Below are 19359 nucleotides of genomic sequence, written 5' to 3'. Positions count from 1 at the left end.
ATGGGGACAGTGCGGCTTCTTTGGTACGCACACAAAATGACACATACATGCACTGCACCCACATATACACATGCAACATATTCACATGCACACATAGACAAATTGGCAGTGTACAGACTTATGGCAACATGAAACTGATGATGAATGGCTTGCCAGGTCCTGTGCCAATCCCCCTCGAGGCCGCTTTGGGTTGCCATGTTTGTGTTATTACTTTGGATGTGATACTTTTCCCACTAACTGAAGCCATGTGAATTCTTACCACAGCTGTGTGTTTGTGTGTGTGTTTGCGTCTTGGAGCGTGTGTTATCTAACTGAGAGGGGGGAAAAATGACAGACAGGAGACAGAAATAGAAAATGAAAGTGAGAAAAAAAGAGACATGCTAAAATTATACAAAAGCAATTTTGTACAAACAATTGCACTGTCACCTCTGAAATAACAAATTATGAGTAATATTCTGAATTGCAAAAAAGGAATCATGCATGTAAAAAGATGATAAATGGAAATAAATGGTGAAGTCGGACAGTTTTCTTATTCCCAAAGAAGTTGGCAGTAACTTAACTATAATTGTCTCAGCAGCCCACTCTGACCTTTACTGCAGTATCACAATGACCGTTATATGGTTTGAGGTTTCAAGACATTGGCAGGAGTGCGAGTAAGTACTGGGACAGTTTTGACCGCTGATATAGTAAATGTTTGTTATAGGTCTACTTAAGACCATGACGTGTACAGTAAGTGGATACTATGTTTTTGAGTAATTAAGGTCAGGTCACATCTAAAAAATTAAGCTCAAATACGTGAAATATTTTCAATAAATCTGCCAAAAGTTAAGCCAGAAACAAAGAATGTTATTATATTTCTATATCTGAGGACCAGTGTACCATCACTTCTTTGTGCATCAGTAGGTGTAAACAAAAATTTCAGCCAATTAAATCAACACAAACGTTCATCCGTCCAACATACCCCGTTGGTTCACAGTTTTTAAAAAAAACTGTGTATTATGTGTCAGTTTCTCTAAGATTTTAAATAAAAAAATATAACACGAGTGCATCTGGTTTGGGATGACTTAAACTGAGTGAACTTATTGAACTTTGAGTCTCTAAAAGGAGAGAGAATGAAAGAGAAATAAAAAATGTAAATTAGCAGAAGACAGGAAGAGGAGGTTGAGTGGGTGCATGTGACTGACTGCAAGGTGATATTGCAGTGCACGGGAATGAATCCATGCACTGTTGTTAGGTGACTTGAGGGCTGATGACAGCCAGTCTGTATGACATGAAACATATGATGTCACTCCACAGGTCATTTATCTAGATCTGCGTCTCTGCCGCCCTCATTCTTATCATACCTTCATCCTTTACTATTTGTTTTTCTCCCTCCCCCCTCTGTATCTATGTACGTCTCTATTTCATTTGTCTGTGGCTGTTACATCTTACGTAAGACATGACTCACTCCTCACAAACAATATAGTTCAAGTCTAGATACAAGAATCAAACCAAACCCTAATCTTATCCAACCTATTAAATCCAGTTTATGGTGATGAAGGGCAGCGCTTCTGACCGCTAATAACACACACACACACATGCTCATATACACTGGCACACAAAACAGAAACACACACACACACACACAGATCGCTCTCTGCCAGCCTAACCATAGAGTTGGGTTTAAGAAGGTACCACAGAGTAGGGGTTATTAGAGAACGCAGCACTACTGCCAAACCACACTTACCCTAACAGCAGCTGTTGCTAAGCTCTATACATATGTGAATATACTGCATGTTTCGCTCATGGCAAGTCATAGTCACGGTATTATCACATTGTACAGGTACTGCATCTTAGGGTTAAGTAGCTTTAACCACAACTGTATGTCCAGTGCAATCTGCCCAGGGACCGCTGTTTTTGCAAATTGTTCTCACCATTTCTTTTTCTTTCTTTTTTTTTTTTTTACGTTGTAGAAAAACAGTTTTATAACAGGCCAAGATTGACAGTGCTGCTTCTCAAAGTGCCAATGAAATGTTTTACCATTGCATTCCAGTTTGACACATTCCATAAAAGGAGATATTTGGAGAAGAAAGGAAAAGATTTTAGCAAATGCCGACAGTGTGAAATAAAGAGGTTGTTAAGTTCTCATCAAGTATATTTATTGATAGTCTGCAGTACCTTGATCTTATCCTGCATTCATTAAGCAACGTTTTCCAAATAATTCTATACACAGTCATACACTGTAATACGCAGCAGCAAAAGAGCCAGACAGTGTAACAGTCTAATTTACATCTAGGCTAGTATGCATGCTCTTATTCAGAGTGAATTTCAGTAAGAACTCTTGTAAGGGTAAGCAAGTAAGGGTCTCGCTAAGAGATAAGTGGCTATTTATAGAGTAAAAGAGAGTAATGGAAGTGTAAGCTATAATAGTTTGGTTACACAATTGTCTCTGTAAGCACTAGACTACCTTAACACTATGCCTTTTAGTAAAGAAACCATTTAATGGATGTGCTGCTGAAAAGCCTGCAAAGGCACCCCATTTACCGTTAATCCTCATTAAAACCATTTATTTTTAAATCCATTTACTTGTTTTACGGATCAAACGAGTTTCAAGAACAAGGTCCCTCATGTGTAGAGACAGAAAATAGCTGCCTTCTACTTCCCAGTTACATTTATAACCCAGTGAATCAATATTTAAACCTTTCTGAGGGCAGCCCATTTACAGGATCCGCTGCTAAAATAATTTAAGGGAAGGCAGCCCAGGGGAGCATGTGCATTAAGCTACCAAGAATAGATGCATCATGTCACAGGTCAGCTCCCCTGACCACACCCACTCATGACAGATCTGGATCTGTACCTCTGTTTTAAGAGCCCCTGGGTCGAGGCTGAGTACTGACCAGAGTGCATCTTGGGTAATTCAGAAACTACATGTATAAACTGCAAAATGATGTCAGAATAGGTCATTTAGATTTGACATTATTATTATTAATTATTTTTCTCTCTAATTTATGTTGTTTATGTATATGTAGATAGCAGCAATACATTTTATGTTTTAGATGAATATATATACCTTTCATGAGAATTTGAATTTCTTTGGGTTCTCTTCCATGCTTAGTCTGAAGCATCTGAATGTCACCACAGGATAAATAGTGCCTTTAGAGCATTATTAAGAAATGTCTGTGAAGATAAAAACAGGTTTTGAAGAATTGGTAATCACACGTGGTTGTTGTGCTGTGACAACAACAAGATCACTGGACAGCTAATCTATATTAAAACCTTTTCGAGGAAGAATGCAGTTCCTGGAACTGCATCAGTGATGGCTGCCTCCTGCCTCCCCAGAGATGCTTTTCAACAGGCGATGATAACAACTGACCACAGTGAGGGGTCTATTTAAAAGACTGTACAATTGGCTACATAGTTTCTGTCTTTCTGCCTCCTTCTATTGCTTTCTCTTACACCCACATTGCATGATGGACTAAGTTTAAAACCTGCAATGTTGCAAACTTTGTGCCGTAACCTTTCATACTAGACTACCAGAGCCAGTTGACAGCTCCTCCATGTGACTTAATAACTTAAATGGATCTTAATCCAACAAGTCCCATGTTTACCTCCGAATATCTGTCTATCTTAGTGAAATAGCCCCAGAGCCAAAATCACCAACTTATCATTTCCTCTCCCACAAATCAATCTGTCGGTGCTTGTGTGTGTGTGCTTGTCGGGGCAGACTTGTTATATTTGGACAATGTATCAGACTGGACTTTTCTGCGTTCACAGCACTCAACAATTCATCTTACACTCCTTAAAGATTGTGAGATTTAAGGTTGCATTTCAAGATTTGGCGTTCAGTTCTTGTGGCTTTTTGTGATGTCACTATGCTTTTATTGCCCTTAGTTATTTATAACCATTTGTGAGGTTGGTTTGCACTACTATGCCAGTGATGAATTGAGAGAAAAGAGGGGGATTACTTTGTGAAAATATTCTCATCCTGCCATATTGCATGTTGACAGCTATGTGCTCTTGTTGGTGACCTCACTAAGGCTTTTCTGTCTTCGCCGGTAATGGACTGACTAATCCAGTGTAAAAAGCACTAGGTGTCACACATGCCAATACAGGAACCATGCTGAAATGAGAATCACACCTTAAATGCCTTCAGCAGTCAAAAACCTTTACAGTTTTACAGTTATAATTTACTTTTCTTTCATGAAATAGCACTATTGAAAGGCTGCTTTACTGATTCATGCAAGATCACAAAAACGTATCAATTTTAGGACAAAATATAAAAGTAATAAAAAAAGATGTGACACACAACATACCTGCACAACTTATCGCTTCTTAACTTTTTGAAGGATGTTATTTAAGTATAACTGGAATGAACAGAATTATTTCAGGCCAGAAAACTTTTATAACCCTGGCAGACAAGCACAGCCAGGTCATAACACGCACTGCAGTAAATTTACAATGAAGAGACTTGAATACCCTATTGTTTAATGCAGCTATAATGTATTTTCCACAGTAGCTGCTAATTTCCGCCATGTCGACTCTGCCTTCCTCCCAGGACACTGGCTTCAGGGCTGGTATCATAGAGTATTGGTTGACTACAAAGACTGATAGAAATAAAACTTGAATGCTGTGGGTAAGCAGTTCAATAGAAGGACAAGGAATCTGCTGGCGTAACAGCAGTAGCGCTTTCCTCTTTGGCTTTTTAGTATTTGCTCTTGCTCTTGCTCTCACTGTGCAGTGGAATCTTGACCCTAAAATCTCATGCCTACTGGTACAATAGAAGAAAAAAAGCCTTTTGGTGGTTATAGTATCAGTGCGTATCAGTTCATAAAACAAAAACAAAAAGTTAGTTGGTGCTATGTGCTGCTAGAATTCTTCCTGAGAAGAGATCTATCTCATTCAGCATTAACTCTGTCTTTCTAAATCACAGATCACCTTGCATGAGGCTTTCTCTTCAATTTTAAGGTACTGTTCAACTGCCACTGTGCCCAGAAACACACTGTTTTTATTCCTCTGGATGACTTTCTCATCCTCTTAGCTGCAAACCTTGATTAAAAGCATACTGAGTAATAACACCCACATAATTTCTTCAGAATATAGGAAAGTAATTGTTACTCTTAACTCATTTTAATGCTTTTTGGCCAAGTTTCTCTTTTTAGCATTCCAATTAGAATATATCATAAACAAGTTAAAGACGATTCAACCTGTAACTTAAAACCACCATTTTGGATTACAGCCTCTGTAAGTGTGTGCCACTGATGACGCAACTAACTTACTGTGCGTTCATACGGAATAGGAACAATCCAGTCTTGTGTGCATATGGCTGTCTTCCTGAATGTGTGTTCACCAGCCTGCCAATGTTAAGTCTCCCAGCACCACGACAATCACATCATTGAGCCTGGCTGTGAATGTTGGCTTGTTCACTTCTAGTTCAGAAAAGTGCAGGTAGCTTATACAACACAAAATAATGTCATGTGGATTTGTTGATGCTGATCCTGTGTGTATTGCTGTTTTTTTTCACAGTATAGCCCTCTGTTACATCTAACCCCTTCCTTCCTTTCCATGTTAATGCCCATGTAAAGGAAAAATCCCTGCTTCAGTAATTGAATACTGTGAAATGTGACATGTTTAATGCTTTCCAGCAGGTTTAATCAGACAGAGGGTCAGAGTTTATTTTGTTGGTGTGTATTTTTCTTGAACTGCCTACTACTTACAAAGTTAGGCTACATTTACACTGCAAGCCTTAGAGCTCAATTCTGATTTATTGCCATGATCCTGATGTGACCCACATGATAAATGTCGATCTAGAGTAACAGAAAAGTCCGAACTATGATATGTTAACACTAAGGTCGCATTGCAAAAAACTCTGATCTGTATCTAAAACCACATATGGAAGCAGAATTGAAAAGATCAGATTCTATATGATTTGTGCTGTTCACACTGTTATGTAAAGATCTGATCTTAGTCACATATGACCAAAAATAATCAAATCTGGGCCACTTGTGCCTGCAGTGTGAACGTAGCCTTAGTGGTATTTTATTTTCCCCAAAATGACTTATTAACCTGTGGAGTCTGTGACCCTTAGTAGTCCTGTTATCATGACTGGGTCCCTGTTGACTCTACCTACATTCGTGCCAATTGTGTTACATGATTCAGCTGTTATCCAGGAATGCCGCAAAGTCAAAGCAAAAGCAGGGAAGAAGAAGGCTGCTAACAAGTAAACATGAAGGTTAACAATGGAGGTCTCAGATTTGTCCAAAATTCTGCTCTACAAATTTTTTTACAAGAAAGGAAATGAGTTCCACACGTTTGTTAGCCTTCAAGTATACACACACAGTGCATTTAGGTGGGTATTACTGAATGTAAACAGTAACTTTGTTAACAAGAAAACTCCACATGGCAACTTTAAGCATTTACCTTTGTGCATACATTGTCTTTATTTGCAACTGATCCATGGGATTAAGAATAGACACATTATGCTGGCTTTGCAGCACCCTGTTGGACATCTCTATCTTTATCACTGTTAGTTAAACAGTCACTTTGAAAGTGACTTTGAAATGAGATAAATCATTTGGCTTCTACTTTCTACTTCTACTTTGTAGGAAAGGAGCTGAATCTTAATAATAATTATCAGCTTGTATCAGAGTTGGATTATGCTTGAATGGGGAGGCTTCTTGTAAGTATGGCAGATCTCTTGGCCAGATTCTCAATCTTTGTGTGCAAAGCTTTATGTTTAATGTGTACAATGTGTGTTTGTGGGTTTGGCAGCTGTAGCTGCAGTGGGCTATCTATGGGAACTCAATCCGATATAGCCTTTTCTTATTAGAGTCTCTAGCATTAACATACAAGTCAGGCAGTGATTATGAGACACTGGTGTGCACATAGCTTTAGGGGAAAGAAACAGTCATTTTCAGATACTTTCATTAGATTGAAAGTATGTGTGTGTTAGTGTGCCAGTGTAGGGGTGTGCATGCATGGGTACGCATGCACATGTGCAAACACACGCCATGCATATACTGTTGCAGGAATGTTCAATCATTCAGAGAGATCCACTGTGGACTGAGGTCATTTAATAACGAGCCATATAACATTATATTGATTCTCACTCCCAGAGTCTCAATTGTATTATATTGTTGTATCATATATGGCATACTCATACTGTAAATACTTTTGCAGGTTTTTGTGTTGATTTGACTAGCCTACAGTAGGTGTACTGTACCTGTCTATACATTAGTAATGCAAGGACTTTAGTTGATTTTACCTGATGATCATTTGCAATAAGTGTACTTTTAACCCTTCAGCCAAAAGATGGAAGTAAAATGCTCTTTAACAACTGAAAAAGAGCAGTGGATTTCCTTGGATGAACACTAGATCCTGTTTCAGGTATTTCCACATGCTGTTGGGATAACTGCTTGATTTACTTCATTCAAGAGAAAATAAATTGCAAATGAAATGTTGCCATACACAGTTTACTACATGTTACTGATGGACTGATGGGTTGATGGGATGTCTGCCCCGGCTTCTGTCTTCTGCACTTTCTTAATCTTCCTACTTTCTCTCTCTGCTGACTTTTTCCATCTCCGTACCTCCTTCATAAATCTAACTCACCCTTATATTCCTTCCAGTCTTTCTTACACCCTTCAAACTCTGTCTGTGGTTCTTCATCTAACTTTTTTGTTGTTATTTTTCTGTTTATTTTGTTGCTAAGAGATCAGAGCACCCTAGCTGTCATGCTGTTTTCCTGCACATGTTTAATTTTAATTAAATTTTAATATCCTGGTTATAAACTAAGAACTGGCCAATAAACAGGAATGTTTTTAATTAAAAAAAGATATTGATAGAAGAATATTACACAAGAGTTCCATTTTTCCTACTTATAATGTTCTATTCCCACATCAGATTCAAATATACAATACAGAAACATTTCCTGTCATATAGGGTCACACTAAAAGATAACCCACGTTAAGCAGCAAGATCTGTAAGTGACATAAATATTTCTGAAAGTTGGCATATAGAAGCAGCTTCTCTGGATGTTTTAGTTAAAGCAACAATCTAGGTATTTATGTCTCCTGCTCTCAGTGTTTCAATCATAGCGTGATGTTAACCATCTGCCTGTCATCTCTGTCACTCCTTGAGCTGAAAGCAGGCATTGTTCAAAGCACTCAAACTGGTCAGTGTATGTTCAAACCAGACAATGTTTCGGCACTCCAGCGTGCCTTTATTGCTGCGTGTTGGACCCATATATTTTTTTTAAAGCACTTAAAGCAGACAGCATATGTGTTGAAAACTGAAGTTGCTGGAAGCATAATGGCATGTTCATCTGTAAAGTCTTTAACACACTGCATGTGTTTTTTGTATTTTTTGAATAAGTGTTGAAACGAGTATTGACCCTTTAACTTTCCCATGAATATATAATAAGGCAAAAAAGTTGTAAAATACAGAATACCATGCAATGTTGTAAAAAGAGATGCCAGCTTTTAAAAATTGTGACATTTAGTAGGGATCCCTAGAAGGAACTTTGATTTTGTTTTGATGGCGGCCCCTGTGGACACAGGTTGTCACACCATAAAACAGATACAAACAGCTGAGTTGTTTGAGTTAATTTGGGGAAAAGTGACTTCCTTCAGTGGCCATGACAACACTTTTACATAACAAGTAGGCATTTATCCATTTTGGATGTAGAAAAACTTAATTTGGAGTTTAACAGCAGGCAGAGATCAACAAGTCTTGTGGGACTGAGGTGAAGGGAGGTTTCACAATTTAAGATTCCTGAACTTTTCTCATCTGTTTTAGTTGTCTCACTGTTGGGATTTGGTGGTTCATCAAAGGGTAGATTCTGAGAGGATTATTAATATAAGTCCCTGCACATTTGGAACTGTGCTCAGACGCTGTCAGGGAGTGAGCTTGATAAAACAGCATGAACGTTCAGACATATAAAGTATATGTGTGTCTTCTGTGTATTACCGTCTCGAGTGGAAATGTGAGTAGTGTTAAAGCTGCTGTTTTCTGTCATGGCCAAAGCTACAGAGCTATAAATCAAATACCCTGGGAAACTTGAAGTGCTTGGCTTGTTGCATCGACAGATCATTTAGATTTCTGTTTCTGATTTTCAAAATGATTTGTTGCACTCTCTTTGATATGAAAATTGAAACTACTTTGAGCGCTGACATTTTTTTAATCATAGTGATTGAAAACAAATGTTTGCTTTTGAAACAGATTTCCTACCAGTACAAACAATTTCTTTAGACAGATTAAATACTTAGAACAAAAAATTAAAAAAAGAAATTCCCTGTCTGTTGTATCCGGTTGTATAGGCTTTTTTGTGAGTGTTTTTGTATGTATGTGGAGAGAGAGGCAGCTGTTGTGGGTGTAGGGGGTAGGAAGAGAGCACTAATTGGGGGAAAAAATATAAGTGAACATTTTGCGGTGAGCATTTGGTCCATAACCAGATTGGTTAGCATGAACACACCCCTTGAAATGGGTCAAAATGTACATGGAATAAAGTACCCAGTAGCAGTTTTTCTCGTTCCTTCCATCCACGTAATTTTTAATCAGTGTCAAGTCGATCCCTCATTACTGTCTTCCTCCTGCCCTCTGTGGTTGTGAGTGATGTTGCGTGTGTTGGGCTAATATGACTATAAAAGGTTGGGGCCACAGAGCCTTAACACTAATCCGGGTGCAGAGCCTCTTTTATTAGCCATGCCTGTGTCTGTCTGTCTTTCTGTGTGTGTGTGTGTGTGTGTGTGAGACAAAGATAGAGGCAAATGAAACAGACACAGAGGGGGATGTAACACACCACAGACTGCTAAACCCACATTACACTCTCTTATCCTTGACTGTCATTTCTGATTCAGCAGAAACACATTTTCTTGTAGAAGCACCAAATTCAATAGCTACAGTTAAAGTGATAGATGGTGGGTGGGAACCACTTCGTAGCTAGCCACAAAAGTGGTTTGTGTGCATGAGTGTGCTCAGTGAAGTGGTGTGTGTGGTCCTTTTTCATGGTGTCTAAAGAAACAAATGACCTCACTCCCCTCTGGACACACATGGACCTTCTGTGTGACCAAGAATGGTCAGAAATACAGCTGCACGCTTTTTGTTTTGTAGATACTAAGTGATAAGTCCCATTTTATTAAGAATACAACAACCACAAAGCAAAATTATTAGTTTATAATTATTATATATTATATTTTAGTTTATAAAAAGTTTTTTTGATTTCCTACACTTTGGTATTATATTGCAAAAAAAAAAGCAATATCAATAATTGTCATGAAAGAAAATTGTTGTAATGATATGGTTGTAATAAATTGGTCCTAGATACAGTGCTTGGGCGGCATGGGAAAAAAAGATACAGCGTGTAACATCCTATGCACATTTCCAAATTTGTCACTATCCTGCCTCAGCCTACTGATAAGAAGGGCTCCTGTTTGTATGACACATGCTGCTACAATTTATTGCCCTGTCTGTTGGTGTGGGTGAGTTAAAGATCCTAATACAGTATTTCATGTCAGTCAGAAACAAAAAAAGTCTCCTTATATGATATTTATGCAAAGTTAAAGTTGCATTAAGTGATACTGGAGGAAGATAGCTGATTGGGTTAGCCCAAAGCGTTGGTATTTGATGACCTGGGAATGAGACTCAATAATCAACTATCTTATTGACCTGTAATTGGCTAAACTCCCCCGTCAAGGGATAGATTATCTAAAGCCTTAAACAGAGCAAAAAGGAGGTGCGGATATTTAGTTTTCTCTCTGACCAATTGAATTACAATATCCTAAAAGGTTATTATGGATTTTTTGCCCAATTACAGCAACAAAAAAACAAATAAACCACACAGCTTTAAACATAATAAAATAGTTTCTTCTATTTGTTTTCCTATCACCAAGAACATTATAGTTGAGTTAAATTATTGAAAGGACTAGACCCTATCTAGAGCCAGTGTTTGGTTTGTCTGGTCTGGGCTACTGAAAATGGTGGTTCAACATCCACTCCTTCTGTTGATCATTATAAGGTAACAGAAACACCAAAATATTTTTTTTAAGGTGATTATACACAAGTATGAATATTATATTCCATTTCTGCCAATAGATCATCTTCAATGTTACACACTGGACCTTTAAAATAATCAGTCTCACCTGTATAAATGTATTAAAAGTAGATAACACAGACTTTAACGTTAACAAGAAAGAAACAGGGCTATTTTCAACACAAAAATATATCACATAATTACACATTTAATCTAATTGGGTTTTATTTTGGTGTGGACTATTGCCTACTTGTGTGCCTGTTAAGTGTTTAGTTGCCTTGCAACTGTTCTTCAACACTTGTTTACAAAATATGTTCAGCATTGCTCACAAATTGATGGACAACACCAGCAGTTATGGGTGTGGAAAATGTTACAGTTGTTCCCCCAGCATCGTTGTAATTATATATTGAACATTACTGTCAAGAATTGATACAGTACAGCATTTGTGCACGTTGAAGCCATGTTGAACCTCAGGGTTTGTATTAAATACCAGCACTTCTGTTCAACATGAGTTCTTTTGTGGAGCTTGAATCTGTTTCAAATTAACCAGCTTCCCCAAGAGTGGAAGTGGAACAATTAAACTTTGTTTAGATGCAGATATTTAAAGCATACCTCAAACATCATTGAAGACACTGAAAACCAGAGACAAGAGAAATTGAGTGTATGCATATTTTATGATGCATGCAAACTACGAGATGTCTGGCTTGTAATTGCTGCTTCCTCAAAGCTAATAAAACTGGTATGTGTCTACACCACGTAGCGTCCCATTAGCTATTTGTCACCTTTTTAACTGCGTTTTGCACGGAAAATAATGGCGTAATTGCTTTTTACTGAGACTAGATTCACTTTACTTGATCTTTATAGTAACAATAGTAGTAAGTGTGTGTCAAGATAAGCTTAATTTTAGGTTTTTGCTTACAGAAGCAGACATTACAAAACACCAACCTCTTAGTGTTGGAATCTGCCTCTAAACTCTAAATAAGGTCCCGCATTAACATTGCTATGTGTCAACGTCTATGTATATAATCTTCAATGTTAATGCAACCAGAAATTAATTAGAAATGTTATATTCATTCAGCCATTTGCCCTTCTGATACATTTTCAATGCATGTATGTGAATAAAAGAAACATCAATTTCTTTGTCTTAATATCATAAAACATTCTCCTTATGAGAAATGGGTACATACAGTAGTGGAGAATCTGGACACAAGGATTGCATTATGGCTGTGATCTTTTTTCTCACATGCTGTGGTTAAGAGACCTTTTGAACTTTTCTTTTTTCTCTAACAAGCTGTAAGCCCAGTATGATAGCATATCATAAAGGAGAAACAAAAGTAACTCAAAGATGAAGGCTCCTGCTATTAGACACGCATCAGTGAACATACAGTAGACCCTCCATCATGTGGTGAAGGACCAGGTCTTTCATTTGCTTTGTCCAAATGCTTCTGTAATGGAATGGATCCATAAATCCTGTGATAAATACAGAGTGAATGTGTACTTCCCACATCATCTTGACCCACCCTCCTGCTCAATAATCCTGACTGTAATGTTGCTGGTTACATAGATAATTTAAACTGTTTGTGGTTTTTTGTGTTCCCGCAGCTGACAGATGGTGGGAAGGCCGCTAAAGGTGGTATTGCTGTTGGAGACATGGTTCTGTCTATTGACGGCATCTCCACAGATGGCATGAACCACCTGGAGGCCCAGAACAAGATCAAGAGCTGCACTGGAAACCTCAGCCTCACCCTGCAGAAGTAAGCCATGAGCACACACACTCATATGTGTAGTTATAAATCCGAAAGCCACTTCACTTTACAATGATTTAGCGTGTGAACATGAGCGGGAAGCCGTTTGTCTCCATGACAACGCCGGATCCATACACTCCCTTTCAGACATTCCCAAATAACCCATCTCTGCATCAGATTTAAAGTCTATGCTTCCCTTTTCAACCCCAGACATCCCGCATACAGGCAGATGTTCACTGTTGTTGCAGGAGTTAATCTTAGCTCTAACGCACCACAACACCATTCGTTCTGCCTGATCTCCCATTCCCTGAAGAACAGAGGAATAACTGAAATCACAGCAAGAGCATCACACAGCAGACCACCCCCTCTTCCCCAAGGCCCACTCCTCAATATTTGGTGGAATCCTGTTGTCAGTGGAGCTGATTTATCACAAGCAGTTGTGTTACTGTGTGTGTGTGTGTGTGTGTGTGTGTGTGTTGGTTCTCATGTGGTTTGAATTGTCTGGGTCTTTGGCAGCACTTGTAGGCATGTGTGTGTTTTTACTTAAATACTGTGAGATGTTCAGGGCTCCTATACTTGTCCTTTTGGATTTGAGAGCATGAAAGAAGGAGCAGATTTACAGTATACAGCACACGCACAGGTAAAATTAACTGATTTTACTATACATGAAATCAGAGTCGACTGAAGTAATAAAACACATCCTTTTCTTTCTGTATGTTTTGTTGTGTCTGCCCATATGTGTGTCTGGATTTCACATTCTGTCCTCCGTCAATGACTTTTCATCTTTCTATCAGCCCTCCCCTCATTTGAGGCTAACTGTGCATGTCCTCTAATTTGAGTCCAAATGATGACGGACTGAAGATGTTTGCTTTCGGTCGAGTGGAAGAGAACACATGCTGTAATACCACAGGGCTTATAGTAACTCAAGGTCAGTGTGAGGGTTCCTGTGAAAGAGAGACCCATGATCAAACAGTTTTTTATGATGAGTGAAGCAGGTCTTAGCACTTGGCTGAAGGTCATCAATGGATGATATATCTATCAAAGTGGGAGTTCATATTCTGATGGATAATTTCTACACTGAAGAAGGTCAACAAGTATTGCTGGCAACGATGTGGAAGATATACAAACAGCACTGAAACTAAAATTGTTTTTGCAGGGAACAGTAGCACTCATTTGATTCATACCTTTAAGCTATTTCAATTACACAGCACAGCCTGCCTCGGCATATTGATAAAACATCACAACAGGTTTCTTACTGATGGATTTTTGCAATAATTAGTTTTAAACAGATTAGGGCAAGTGCAGTTTGTATTGTGAAGTCCTAGCTTGTGGTTTAGTGGAACAATACTTCCACACTCTGCATCTGCTTATATAGTTTGTCTCCCTAAAGCTGCATTAAAACTTGGATGAGGCGACTAATAGATTCAACATTTCTGTGCTTCATCTAAGGCTTGTTATAGAGTGAAAGAGGCTGATGTGAGCGCGGCTCTTTGTAAGACTCTTCACATAACCAAAACCGGGCCAGCCATTATTATGACTGTCACATCTTCTCTCAAAGGAATAGTTTGACAGTTTGGGAAATATGCTTAATTGCTTTTTCAGTAGGAGTTAGATGAGAGGATTTATATCACTACAACTATAGGTGGTTAGCTTAGCTTATTATGAAAACTGGGGGAAACAGCTAGACTGTCTCTGTCCAAAGGTACAAAATAAATCTGCTGCTCTTCAGGAAGTCACTGTACGTAGCCAAGAAATAGCCCAGCACAAAACCCAGATTATACCACAGTTTGTTTTTGTTGGTACAGATTAAGTAAATGTGATATAATATATTATTTGGTGTGCTTTAAAGGTGCTGGTAGGTGGATTTTAGCTAATGGTAAATCTTGATCTTGTCCTCAATCAAGTCTTGACCAAAAAGGGAAAAGGTGTATTTCTCAAAGTGTCAAAATATGCTTCATTAATCTTTTCATTATTAATGTTTTTCAACTGCAGTGACGACCAGAGCGAGCTTTGTAACTGTCATAGACTTTTGTTTCCAATTACTTCATTAAGGCGCTAAAACTTCTGCCAAGTGCCAGTGTAACTGAACAAATCTCATGTAAGGGAACGCTTGTTTGGGAGACCAGTTAAAGGATTATCTGTTCTGCATCGCTCTTTTGTGGCAGACATCAGCCCTTGAAGGGTTGATTCATGCCCTATTGGAAACACATGGAATGGCTTGTTTCATTAAGTGGCAGTATTATATTATTAAGGCTGTGTGACCAGGCAGCCACGCTGGGGACAGCTGGCTCCAGCTTCTGCTTTACTGAGATGCTTTAGGGTACAGAAGATTGACAGTAATCCCTATGCCTTCTCCAGACTGCATTTATAATAAAAAATAAGATCAAACTTTCAAGGTTTCTTTCTATTTGTTGCTTGGCATTTATTGGCACTATGAGTTAGACATACTGTATATCCAAAGAGTGTCAAGCCTTGGTCAACATCTGGGATTTAATGGGTTTACATGCGTAATGGAAAGAACCAATCTAGTCCCTTGTTTCTGTTAGTTTTTATAGGCGTCACTCGCTTCTCTTTTCATTTTTCCTTTCTGCCTGCACATTTTGATTGGGTTTGTCACTGGGTCAGATAGCTTAAGGAATGATAACAGTGAGAAGATACAGAGAAATGTTAACAATGCATGTGGTGTCTGCATGTGTGTACTTTAAAAGGAGACAGGTTGTTATTTCTTTTCCAAATAAAGGGGTGATAGAGAGAAGAGATGGGCAGCAGATGTGTGAAGGACAAGAAAAGGAAAAGCTGTAAAATAAAGTTGCTTCTTGAAAAATTTAAACTGACATGGAGCTGAATTTGTCCCGGCTACAATTATTTTTAAGGATGACATGGCAGATGTAAAGAGGGCCAAATTATCCTGGCACTGACCCACCTCTCCATCCAGTAAAAAAAAAATAAAACCTGGAACAGAGCAGCGATTTATTAACTGAGAAGTAAAGCCAGGTATATGCATGAATGCAAATGCCATGGTTACCAAAGTAATCATCACGCACCAACATTAATTTAGCTGTCTGTGAGGCTTTCTTTATTTCTACAGTGGAAACATATTACAGTAAAGCAAGCAGCACTGAAATTACAGGTAACAGGTGCCAAAACAACATGAACATGTTTGTTGTTCCATTTATTCCAGCTCAGATCAGCCAGTTCTAATCAGTGTAAGGACAGGTTTCAAAGTTCAAGTGAGCACACAGGAGATCCGTGCATTACTAAAAACAAACAAAAAATTCACTTTGAGGAGCCGCACATTTAAGATGTCTTTGATTTTCTGTGACTCATTTTCACTTCAGATTTTTTGATGTAGGTTCTGGCAGTCACCCTATCAAGTGGTTTCTCGGAAGGTTTTTTGTACTTGAAAAAAATATACGTCACGCAGATTTTGGATCTCAAATACATCAAAGGCTGTTTTTATCAGCTCATTTCATCCAGGAATAATTCCTTTTTATTCTTTTATTGATCTTTTTTTTTACTTACAAAGATTACAAAAGTGCTTCACAGTTTTAATAGTTTCCATCTGCTTCACGTAGTCTCCGGATGACCATTGTATATTCACAGTGCACAGACAAATTGTTCATGATTCATGTGAGTTTCACTCCTACATCTCAGCATATAGGGCTGATCTATATTCGACTACAGCAGCAAGTGTCTAGCAATGTAGTGTGTAAATTGAATTACACGGTTGTAAGTCTGTCACTTTATCACAGTGCGACTGAATGACTGAGTGATTGTGTAGGCTTCCAAAGATCAGTATGATCAGTAACACATAACAGTGATTGAGCTGTTTAATTAAATCAGCCTCTTTTAATCGACTGTATCTGTAAAATAAGTTGCATTGAGGGTGATTTATTTCTCTCCTGCATAACTTGGAAAGCAGTAGGGGAATAAATAGTAATGGTGACATGACTTGTTATTTGTTGTTTTACCTAACATTTAAATCTTTTCCTGAGTTTTTCTTCTGTCTAGGAATGCACTCTGTATTGTTCCGTTAATAATAGCTCTCAAAACACAAACTTTTGGTTCGTGACCTTCGAATGCTTGATGGCTTTCCGTCAAACAGTGTCTGTGTGTGTGTATGCGGCTCTCCTGCTAAGAGCGTGAGGTTTAAATACTGAAAGAAGCAGGAACAGGATAGAAGGGAGGATGGAAAAAGCTAAAAGAAGTCAAGGGAGGCAAACTGAAGTAACAGCATGGCAAAGAGTTGAAAGAGAGACACAAACAATGATGGAGATGGATTTTCCAAGGCTGACAGTTTTTGATCAAATTGGTTGCCATCTGCAGTTTCAGTAAACCATGGATCACCCTGCTTGACGGCACCATGCGAGAATGTTAAAACATTGCTGCTCCATGTTTAGATTCATATATATCCATAAAGTTTTACTGTGAATACTAATGCACAGCTATGGAAAAAAATGCAGTCGAGTTTCTGGGAATTTCTTTTTTCAATGAACGATTTTTTTCCGTTTTTATTTCATTGTCAAACTGAATTTGGTTTGATGAGACCTAGAAAAACAACTAATATTTTGTTTGCTAGACAGATTATTTTACTACGAGCGAGATATCAGACACATGTGGAGCACATGTGTTCGTAAAGCACACACCCACAATGGACACACACAAATACACTGTCAAAAGGCTGGTTGGTAAGGTTGTAGTACATTCCATTGAATCTCTTCAGTCTTTCTAGCAAGCAAGAACAAATGGATGACAATAGACAACCCTGTTTCCTAGAAATTATGTTTATAAGTGACTAACCTGCAAAAGCAAAGCAAACAGTGTTTTTTAGGAAACCTAATGCCGATACCCATTACATTTTTTATTAACAAAATAAACATTATTAATTAACATACCTGTTAACATAATTGTTAATGATTCTGAACATACATTATAGAAAAAAATTCAGATTTTCTACAATGTCTACTTGTAGCAACTTACTTGAACATGATAAAAAATGTTATGCTTATGTTTACTTTAATTAACTTTTAATCTAACCTTACCATCTTTGTGAAAGTGTTAGGGTTAGGGTTAGGGTTAACCCTAACCACACACGGACGTCACCAGTCTCCATGGCCTACTTTCATTCATTCAATATTCACCCCAATCAACTCCCACTGACTGGCATGCAGTATTATAGCACTTTTCCACAAAAACAGAACATAATTCAGGCACCAATTACATTTCCCATCATCAAAACACATCAAACATACTTGGGAAAAAAACGGTAGGATATTATTGTAATTACAAGGATACAGGATTGCAATGGGAGAGTTTGTCAGGAATGGGTCAACAGAGCAGGATGAGGGTAGAGGAGCAAGGTCGGTTATGGGTAGAGAAACTGATCAGAGCCGTGTTTTCTATAGACTGAGAGGGGTGTTGTTAAAAAGATGATGAAAGATTGGTAGAAAGAAGGTGTACAGGGAAGTAGGGACAAAGAATGGAGCAGCAGGAAAGAAATAGGGAGAAGAATGTGATTAGAATTGGAGCAAAGTTTAAGGGATTGAAGTGAAGCAACAGCACAACAGGCTTATCATTTAGACATTTCTGAGTAATTACAAATGAAGAAGGATGTTTCCTCCATGCTGATGACTTTGTCCTGAAGCAGTCCCACTATAGTGTAATCACAACATCTCAACACTTAAATTAGCCTCTTCAGCAATGTAATTATTCTCTTTAGAGGTACACCAAAGTATTAAACTGTTCATTTCAACCAATCATCTTGTGCCTCAACAAAACCACCTTTGTATTTCACTGTTATGCACTTTAACTGCCAGTGTCTGGCTAAATGCTTTATTCCCCACAGTAAAGTCTTTTCGAAGCCCATTTGACTATTTAATGGGGCTGTGTGCATGTGTGTGTTTGAGTGTTTTTCACTGGTAACGGCAGAGTCTCAAGGTCTTGATGTGTTTGAGGGAGTTGAAAGGTACTAACTGAAAAACAGTTGACCTGATGCACTCACCCGCATATACGTAGGCACATCACAGTACACTGCAAGTGAATGCATGATTTGAATAAACAAGCTATCACGCAAAGAAGAAAGGTTTTGAAGCAGCTTTTGTGTAGTACTGAGTTAATTGGTTCCACTTCTCTTTTTATCAGAGTGGAGATCTCACCCCGTTGAAAGGACCTCAAACAGGATAATTACAGTGTTTGACAAGCCTATTCTTTGTGACTGAATGTCTCAATGGTGGAGTCGTCACATTTATAATAGTGGCGTCTCGTGTAGAAAGCCACAAGGACAGGCCATAATAAGTCATGGGTAAACACAATCAGATCTTAGATCTCTTGTGCGGTAATGCTGAACTGAAATGCTGTGGTGGTGTTGTTTTGCTGTGGTGGCACTGATTTACGGATCCCCCTCCACATGCACAAACACACAATGGTCAGCAAGGAGGTTTTTTTTACAGTACATGCAAAGCAAGATAGAGAGTGGAACAGTGGAAATATTTTTCACAAGAGGTATGGTACACCTCAATGTTTCTAACAAAGACATGCACACACACACACACACACACACACACACACACACATGCACAGATCTCATGGCAGCTGCTCGAGTTATTTTGA

The 19359-nt window shown here is 38.4% G+C and overlaps 1 protein-coding gene across 2 annotated transcripts in view; it reads left to right on the top strand.

Moving 5' to 3' along the window:
* LOC118325695 (PDZ and LIM domain protein 5-like) overlaps positions 1-19359 on the top strand; it is a 41188-nt gene that overhangs the window by 1637 nt on the left and 20192 nt on the right. For both annotated transcript variants that reach the window (XM_035658470.1, XM_035658469.1), the window contains exon 3: positions 12608-12759. In XM_035658470.1, coding sequence (XP_035514363.1) covers positions 12608-12759 — 152 coding nt within the window. The remainder of the gene's footprint in view (positions 1-12607; positions 12760-19359) is intronic.

This window comes from Morone saxatilis, unplaced genomic scaffold, assembly GCF_004916995.1.
Source record: "Morone saxatilis isolate NCDOM2014 unplaced genomic scaffold, NCSU_SB_2.0 Contig16, whole genome shotgun sequence".
In the NCBI taxonomy this organism is placed as follows: domain Eukaryota; kingdom Metazoa; phylum Chordata; class Actinopteri; family Moronidae; genus Morone; species Morone saxatilis.
The sequence above is the reverse complement of the archived record's forward strand: the minus strand, read 5'-3'. Positions and strand labels throughout refer to the sequence as shown.